The sequence below is a fragment of the Acanthisitta chloris genome, unplaced genomic scaffold, assembly GCF_000695815.1.
Source record: "Acanthisitta chloris isolate BGI_N310 unplaced genomic scaffold, ASM69581v1 scaffold32422, whole genome shotgun sequence".
Taxonomy (NCBI): Eukaryota; Metazoa; Chordata; class Aves; order Passeriformes; family Acanthisittidae; genus Acanthisitta; species Acanthisitta chloris.
This window is the reverse complement of record NW_008662718.1, coordinates 12,657-21,485: the sequence shown is the minus strand read 5'-3', so window position 1 is coordinate 21,485 and position 8,829 is coordinate 12,657. Positions and strand designations below refer to the sequence as shown.

General features: G+C 56.3%; 1 protein-coding gene across 1 annotated transcript; it reads right to left on the bottom strand.

The window, feature by feature from the left end:
* Nucleotides 1-373: 373 nt before the first annotated feature.
* Nucleotides 374-8,534, bottom strand: SH3BP1 (SH3-domain binding protein 1; the record flags this gene model as incomplete). The annotated part of the gene is made up of 17 exons (XM_009070711.1): nt 8,473-8,534; nt 6,599-6,641; nt 6,128-6,232; nt 5,242-5,318; nt 4,881-4,992; nt 4,705-4,781; nt 4,194-4,329; nt 3,364-3,432; nt 2,884-2,974; nt 2,451-2,593; nt 2,243-2,354; nt 2,072-2,153; nt 1,708-1,788; nt 1,484-1,600; nt 953-1,044; nt 655-784; nt 374-489 (listed from the first exon to the last, which is right to left on the bottom strand). Coding segments are annotated over exons 1-17 (1,645 nt in total), but the record flags the coding sequence as incomplete, so codon positions are not given.
* Nucleotides 8,535-8,829: the final 295 nt, after the last annotated feature.

Genomic DNA, 8,829 nt, shown 5'->3' with positions numbered 1-8,829 from the left:
TTAGAGATCATCTAGTCCCAACCCCCTACCCTGGGCAGGGACATCTCCACCCTAGACCAGGTTGCTCAAGGCCTCATCCAACCTGGTTTTCAACACTGCCAGGGTTGGGGCATCCACTACCCCCCCGGGCAACCTGTTCCAGTGTCACGTAATGTGTCCATACCACAGTCCCACCTCAGCTGGGGCTGGAGCATGAAATGAGGGCCTGGATCCTGGCCATGCTGCCCTGACCAGAAGCCCTGCCTCTCATTTGGTGGCAGGGACATCTCTGGTGCCCTCTTGTGCTGTGAATGGCAGGATGAAGGCTAAGCCATGGGAGGTGGCATTGGAGGGTGTCATTTCCCAAGTACTGTGCCATCTGGGCCACCCTAACCTTTGCGTGTGGAGTCGTCAGTCGTTGTCGGAGCTGGTGGCCCCACAGCTTCAGAAGATGTCCTGGTCAGTGCTGGGGATGCTGGCTGGGACCTGTCTTCAGGGTCCCTCGACGCGCTGCGCAGAGAATGGGGCAAGTCAGGCTTTGGTTGAGCACGGTGGTCTTGGCCGCAAGGCACATTGCATCCACCTGTGAGGATACGGCCCCTGGCATGGGTGGGATGGTGGGAGGACATGGGGAGAACTGGGACAGCCAGACCCCCTAGCTGCCACCAGACTTACGCCTCTCCATCCAGAAGGGGGGTGGTGCTGGCTGGGGGAGGCTTGGGGGTCAGTTCTTCTGCTGGAGCAGCCTTGCTAAGCCCACTGTTTGCAGGCAGTGTGAACATGCCTGAGATATTGAAGTCTACCTCTGGGTGGAGAGAAAGGAGGAGATCCTGTGAGGAAGCATTTACCACCCAGAGCAATGACTTCATGGCAGGGAGCCAGAGCAGACCCCTGTTTCCCTCCTCCTGGGGATGGAGAAATGTCCCTTTCCCTTCCTCTTCCCTTCACCCCGCAATTCATGCCCTGGCCCTACCTCCAGGGAAGAGGGTGTCCACATTCTGGATGAGGGCTTCCACCACACCCTGGATGGAGGAGACTGAGGCCAAGTCCAGTTGCATGGGGTCTCTGTCAGACAGTGAAGGGGGAGGTATCAGAAAAGGAGTTTGGGTGCCTTAACCCTTTTGGTGTTCATTCTTGAGCATGAAGGGGAGACAGAGTCCAAGGAGCATGGTAGGGTGGGAGACGGTCTTGTTCCCTGACCTGGGAACCGTGGTTTGGTGTTGGGAGGCCAGTGGTGTTGGAAGCCAACCATGTCATGAGTGCTTTAGGTCTCAGCTCCTTCCTCTGCTACTGTGCAGAATGGCTAAGAGGACACATGCTTGGTGAGGGGACATGCAACTTGGAGAGTGTGGGGACAAGGGACAGGACTTGAGGATGGAAGAGGCACAGATGCTTTAGACCAGCCTGAAGACTGCTGGATTGGCCTTTCCCATGGCATGTACATCCAGGGCACCCAAGCCAGGGCTGTGGAGCTGCCCTCCTACCCCTTTGAACTGGACCTTACCCCCTGCTCTGCTGTGACCACAGCAGGTTTGGGCCCAGCACGATGGCAATGTTGCTGGGGGTCATTTTATTCACCTCCTGGTGTTCAGCCAGCTTGGCTAAAAACTTGATCAGATACCTGTGGGGTGAAAGGAGGGAGAGGGTATAATAGGTACAGATTTGGGGGAGGAATGGCCACCCCTGGTGATTGCTTGGGACTGAAGATGCCCTGTTCTGGCAAAACACCTCAGATTGTTGTAGCTGTCCTGGGGCAGGCGGCTGCACGTCTCTTGCAGGCTCTGTACACGGCTCTCCACGTCCTTTAAGCTGAAAGAGAGAAGAAGTAGGAGCAGAGAGCTCAGCCTGCTCCCTATCACAGAGTAGGACACAGTGGGCAAGGAGGAAGGCCAGTGTTGGCTGCCCTGTGAAGCCCATAGCCCTGCTGAGGGAGATGTTCTGCTTTTACTGAGCAGCCAATACAGCACCCACGGAGGTGCTGTGTTCGCATCCTCCCCACACAGCAAATGAGGCTGAGCAGGAAGGATGGAGGGGGTTGACTGGGGGCTTTTTGAGCCCCACCAGGCTTTTCCACCCCAACACCTGGACCCACCTGGCCACTTTGATCCATTCGTCATAGAGCTCGAAGGTCATCAAAGGCTGGGGCAGCTCCCTCAAGTAGGATTTCAGTGCACCTGGGAGGGAAGGGTGGGGGTGATGGCAGCTGGGGGATGGCAGGGACTGCCCCACTCATGTTCCCCCATCCCTCCTCACTGGCACCCACCAGCCACGGCGTGGGGATCTGAGTAAAACTCCTCCAGAGCATTGGAGCCACTGGCCAAGCTGCTCTTCAGCTTCCTCAACACTGAGGCACCTGCTGCCAACCGGAAGAGTCCCTGGGGATGGGGTGAAGAGGGAAGGGATGGATTTTGGGTTTGGGAAGGGTGGATTTTTGGGGGAAAGGTAGTGAGGAGATCTGGAGCACTTCCTACCTCCTCCCTCATGCCGGAGGCCAGTAGCATCATGACACAGGCTTCAATGGGCAGTGCGATCTCCCGACCCAAGCTCTTGAGGTGTGTCTCTAGGGACACACCATAGTACCCTGCCACTGGGGTGTCTGCAGCAAAGGAGGGGTCTGGAAGAAGGAGGAGAATGTCAAGAGGGACAGTAGCCACTAAGATCATCCAGCATCTGGCCACTGCAACATCTGGCTCCTAGCCAAGCCTGGCTGGGTAGAGGCAGAGACAGAGCAGGCAGTATCCCCATCCCACCTCAGGCTGTGGTCCCCAGCCCACCAGCCCAACATGGGAGGCAGCAGCAGGTGTAGGGAGGGAAAACGTGCCTTTTCCAGGCTCACCGGCCACACTCGCATCCCCCAGGCTTGACTACAGCCCTCCCTGGGCTGCATGAAGAGCCAGTAGGTACCTGTCTGGCTGTGGCTTTCCCTCAGCTCTGCCAGAGCTGAGTCCAGGGATTCCAGTGATTGCCGGTGGTAGTGGGCTTGGATTTCCAGCAGCTGCCAGACAGCAGACAGGCAAATAGCACTCAGTTTGGCACCAGTCACAGACCCCCCATTCCCAGGACATTACACCCACATGCAGACAGGGCAAAGAGGGAGCTGCAAGGGCAACCCACCTGGGGTTCAGAGACTATGTCTGCAGTGAGGGGTAGAAGGCAAATTGGAGAGGGGGGTCATCATGACGAGCTGCTGTTTGCAGTTTGTGGTAGTAGTGGCATTAACCTGCAGTGCCTAGAGCAAGGCCAGCTATAGGCATCTGCTGATGCCTGGGTCTGTCCCTTGACTCAGGTGGGGGACTTGGTGCAGATGGGGGACAAGGTTGGGCTCAGACATACCCCAGGAGACAGACATTCACATACTGAGAAGAAGTATGAGAGAGGACTTACTTTGATGAAGTAGCTGGCATAGCTGTCCTCTTTGGTGGAGAAGTGGTAGAGGTCAGCCATGTACTCATCCTGGAAAGGGAGACACAGAGAAGAGCAATCTTCCATCTCCTCCCTGGCACCCGAGGAAAAGGAGACACCTTTATGAAGCCCTCTGGTCCGATCTGTGAGTTGTCTAGACACGGTCTCTGTGTGTGGTGGGGATTCCTCCTTGTCTCCATCGCTTACATTTGGGTAGCGGCAACAACCTGCCCTATGATCAAGGTCCTGGCACAAGTGACTCAGGGACATGAGGTCCCTGCACCTTCAGCTCTAGTGAGCTCATGAGCTCTGCTAGACAAGGCTCCAGGCTTTTCAGAGAAACAGGGCAGAAGTGGGAAAAGCTGATGTGAAACTTCCCTGCCACCCAGGACAGAACTTAGCTCAGATGGTTCTCAGCCTGAGGGGACTCCATAAACTCCCTGCTTTAGTCCCTGGAGCCTCTTGTCTGCAGCCCATTGTTCTTTGAATCCTTTACTCTTTCTTTCCTGGGCTTAGGGCATTTCCCTATTTCTGCTTCTGGGGCCCATTTGTTAGTGGAGGACAAGACATGCCAGCTGGCTGGAATCTATCTTAGCATGGGGTCACCTTGGACAAGACTGGTGGGGTGGAGCAGGTTTGCAGTCTTGGAGCTGCCCCGCGAGGGAGAGCAAAGAGGAAGAGGACAGCAGGGCAAGCAGCATCCCCATCCCACCTCAGGCTGGGGTCCCCAATCCACCAGTCCAAAATGGGAGGCAGCAGCAGGTGTAGGGAGGGAAAACGTGCCTTTTCCAGTCTCACCAGCCTTCTCTCACCTTGCACTGCTCCACCTTCCTCTTCACTTCCTCCTCTTCTTCCTTCAAGATCTCCAGTTTGTTGGCAGCGGATGATGCCCCCGGGCCAGCGCCACCTCCTGTGCTGTTACTGGAGTTCTTGACAGCTTGGTTAAGCCTTTGGGGTGGGAAAGAAGAGGCACATCCATGGTCTCAGTGCCAGGGACACCATGTGGGATAGGTGTGCAGACGCCCCAAGAAACCTGGCATGGCACCGGCTATCAGTGGTAAGAGTTGGAATGGGCCAATCTCAATGGTACCAAGCAGCCCCAGGGCACTTCGATGCCTTTGGCAGTGGCACTGCCCTTCTCTCTGGTGCCATGGAACCAGCAGCTCAGCTCAGAGCAGGATGCACCTGCAGAGAGGGGCTGGCTGGGTGCTCCTGAAGAGCAGTAGGAAATCCACTCCTCAGAACAGTCATCCTCCTCTTTCCCCCAGCCTGTCTGGGCACTGTGCTATGTATGCCCTGATCTGGGAGATGTGTGCCCCATACCGGCTCTTGATTGTGTTCCAGTCAGAAATCAATTTCTGGAGGGTCTTCTTGCGCTTCAGGATGATGGGAAGCTCCTCCTGGGGGAGAGAGGGGTCAGAGTGAGTGGGGGAGGCTTGGGGTTGTGGGAAGGGGTGGTAGGATGGGAGAGTGGACGTAGGAGGTCAGCCAGAACTAACCTCACTGAGCTTGTTGAGTGGTTGCAGGACATTTTGCTCCAGGGAAATCTCAAACTCGGCCAGAATTTTGGCCAGCGAGCTCTGTATGCAGCAGCCCATCTCCAAGGCTTTCCTGCATGGGGACAGAGATGAAATGACTATGGGCTGGGGCCATGATCCTCTATGACCCCTCGCTATACACGTACGCATGTGGGATCCTGAGCCAGCCCCTGGCCCTACTCTGCAATGGGAGCCCAGAGGTGCTGGCTATCCCCTCTCCCACTCCAATGACAGGGTTTGAGTCATGGGAGCCCCTGAGCCAAGACAGCATCACTGCCAGGGTCTGGCATCTTTTGGAACACTTTCTCCCAACAGTACTTACCCAAGGCTGGACTCTGTGTCCAGTTCCTTGAAGCTCTCAGCCATTGTCGTGGACAGAGCCATCAAGGGCAGCTTCTTCTGCACAGAGCCAAGGATTCAGGAAAGGGATGGTGAATTGGCATGTGGCAACTCTCTCACCATGAAACATGTCACCATGCCATGGAAGCAAGTGGCCAAACCCTGTGCTGGGTCCCCACGTGTTCTCCTGGCCCAACCCGGCCCTATTGAGGAAGGCCCTTTGGATGTCCCTTCGACCAAAGCCAGGATCCAGTTAGCTAAACAAGGCACCAAGGCTCCATAGCTGGACAAAAACCCTCTGGCTTTCTCTCAAATAGTCCCCTGTGCAGGACTGTGACCCTGATGGAGGCTCTCACCAAGCCTAGCCTTGCCATGGCTTCAAATGTACTGAGTAGTTTAATCACCAAGAATAATTAAGCCCAGCTGGGGCTTGTCAGGTTGCCAAGAAAAGTGGAGCCCACAAAATCATGGGGGGCGCTAAGGAAAGTGCTGAGCACCTGACAGGACAAGGGTGGCAGATTCAAGCAGAGGAGAGGTGGTGACACCACTATGCCTGGCCACGCTGTGGTGCTCCTCACCACAGGGCTTTGTGAAGGGACATAGACAACAGGGTTTTGGAGGGTTATTCAATACAAGAACACTGTCTCTTTCAGGAGAGTCTCAAATTAGTGAAGGTTGAGAGGGCTGCCCTGCTCTGCTCTCCACAGGCGCTTGCTTGTTGGTGGCCACTGCTGGCAATGGGACCTGGGCTGGGCACCGCTTTGGGCCACCCTTCAGCAAAGCTGGCAGAACAGAGCCCTGGCATCCCCTTTGCTGGCAAGGGACAGAGCTGGGGTGAGCAGAGGTTGTGGCGGGAGGACTTTACTCACCACTCGCTTGTCCATCTCGGAGCCACATTGCCCCTGCAGGCAGGCTTGGAGCCTCTTGGACACACTGTGAGCTGCTCGCTTGGCTGGCTCGATCCTCTGCTCAATCTGGGGACAGAAAGGTGGCACTGGGGAAGCCCTTTTGTTACCCATGGGCACCCCGAGGCCAACTCCACACCATCCAGCTCTGGATGCAGCTGGCCTGCCCAGCATCCCACCACAGCCCAGAGCATTCCTGGTCCAGGGAAAAGGGAGTACAGCTCCTGGTTGGGACTCATCCATCCGTGAGCAGCAAGGGAAGCCCTTTCCCATGGTGGGAGCCTGCCAATCCTTTGGCACCATGATTCTGAAGTCACCCTCCAGCACATGGGCAGATCCCAGCCCCGTGACTTGGATATCCCAGCAGAATGAATGGCAGGCTCCCACGCCCAGGCACAGGTACGCACATGCCTGTTGGCCCAGCCTGCACCTCACCTGCAGCAAATCTTCTGACAGGAGCTCAGTTGATTCTTGGGATCTGCAGAGGAAGGAGAAAGAGCCGTCAGCAGATAGGGGTGACCTCCACTCAGCCTCCTTAGGAAGGCAGGTCCTTATGCATCCCACCTGCCTCTCTTTGGGTTTTGGGTAGCAGGAGACTGGCTATAGCCTGGACCATCACACACAAGGCTACAGGTAGAATGAGCCCAGGAGGACAAGAACAGGAGGAGCCAGGCAAGGCAGCCAAGCTTGCTGGCTGGTGGATACCCCATCAGACAGGGCTTCCAGTTCAGAGCACCTCAGTCAAGGCATCCAGGTGTGGTTTTTGGAGACAGGGTGCTTAGTGGGGCCACAGTGGGATGTGTGCTGCCCTGACCACCCACCTCTCCCGGAGGGCAAATCTGGGCCAGTGCTGTTGCAGCCCAGCACACATATTTGCAGGCCAGGATAGCCACTGGCTGTGGGGACACCAGTGCTGGAGCAAGGATATCCCTGTGGTCAAGCAAGTGTCTGAGACAGACACCAGCCTCTCCAGAAATGCCTACACAAAACCAGCTTTTGACTTGGTTTTGCAGCAGGTTCTGGGCGTAAACCTGACAAAGGAAATTTCTGGTTTGCACCAAATTCTGCTCAAAACCAAATTCAAAACCGACCAGCCACCGTGACACCCAAACCTCTCCCTGATGTCCCCCATAGATGAAGACTTGCTTCTCATCCTGCTGTCATTGATATGCCCTGGCAACCCCATTTGATTTCCATCTGCTGCTGCTTTTTCCCCAGTTCATGTTCCATTTTACCACCCACCAAAGCCAATGTGGGACGAGGCTGTGGAGCTGCAGGAAATGTGGGTGGCTTGGTTGAAGGCAAGCAAGATCACGTGAGGTCGTGGCCCACGGAGGAGAGGCTCTGCAGCATGTGAAGAGCTTGTTCTTGGACTGCAGGAGCTGCTTGAGACTTGCCTGCCTGACATTAAGCAATAGGGAGGTGCATCTAACATGGAGATGAGACAACTTGTGGGAGGAGGGATGGGAAAGGAGATCATGCTTCCCTCTGAGAAATGCAAGAAGAGCAAGAGGCCACCAGGATGTAGGAGCTGCTTCCCTGTGGCCGATCATCTGGGCTGGCTGAAGGACCTCAGTGGTCCAGGGGATGTGGTTGGTCCCACACAGCACCAGGGAACCTGAGGAGGTGGCAGTAGGAAAGAGGGAGTAAGTGGGCTGGGAAGGGAGGGCCCAGGCCTGTAATTTCAGTTCTGAGTTTTGCAAGGGGAGAGCTTTGGAAAGCCAAAGAGAAAAATAAGGAAGCAGCAGAGGTAGGATGGGGCTGGAGGGATTTGTGTGAAGCTGTAGGTCTTCCATGGATCCTCTGAGGATCCCTGGTCCTTTCCTCAGAGGGCAGTGCAGGATGCCCAGGCTGCTGGGCTGGCAAGAGCTGTGCATGGCATTTGGCTCCTGTGGGACACCCCAGACTCAGCAGGGAGGGCAGGTCCCAGCTCCTAACACCCTCATGGTCACCAGACAGCCGTGGGCATGTGGCTGGAAAGTCCCTTCCCTTTGCCCCATTGTCCCACATCCTGGGGAAGCCAAGCTTGGAAAAGCCCTGTTTCCAGGTGGATGCAGCACCTGTGGGCCCTGGAAGAGGTAGCTGAGCATGTCACAGCTGAGCAGCACCAGTACAGCCTTCCCACTGCCCTGCAGGTGCCAGGAGGTCACAGCCCCTTGGCTTGTGCTGAAGATGCTCTAAACCCAGGGCTGTTTCTTTCCCCTTTCCCCAGGCCACCGGGAGGTCAGTCCAGCCCCGGCAAAAGCCCTCCAGGACCCATGTCCCACTCCCTCATAGCCCTCCGGAGTGGGTAGCAGAGAAGTCCTTACCGGAGGTTGAGGTGGGGATGGGGCAGCTGCTGCCGCATTCGATTGAACTGTCTTTTCATCATCTTGAGAGCCGGGAGGAGACCACGGGAGCCGTTGTGCTTGGCTGTACCTCCTCAGCACCCCTCGGTAACGCTTGGCATTGGATGCTGGCAGCCTCTCTGCTCCCCGGAGCCGCTTTGCTTGTTGCTTTTCCCTGAGGACCTCTCCCTCCTTACTCCTTCCTCCTTCCCTTGTTCCCCCTTTTTCAGTTTCCCCAGTTGGTCCCCTCCTTAGTCCCTCCCTGGGGATGCCCTGCCTGCTTTCTCTTCCCCTCCTTTGGACTCCCTTCTCTTGCTCCCTCTCTTTTTCTGAGCTTCC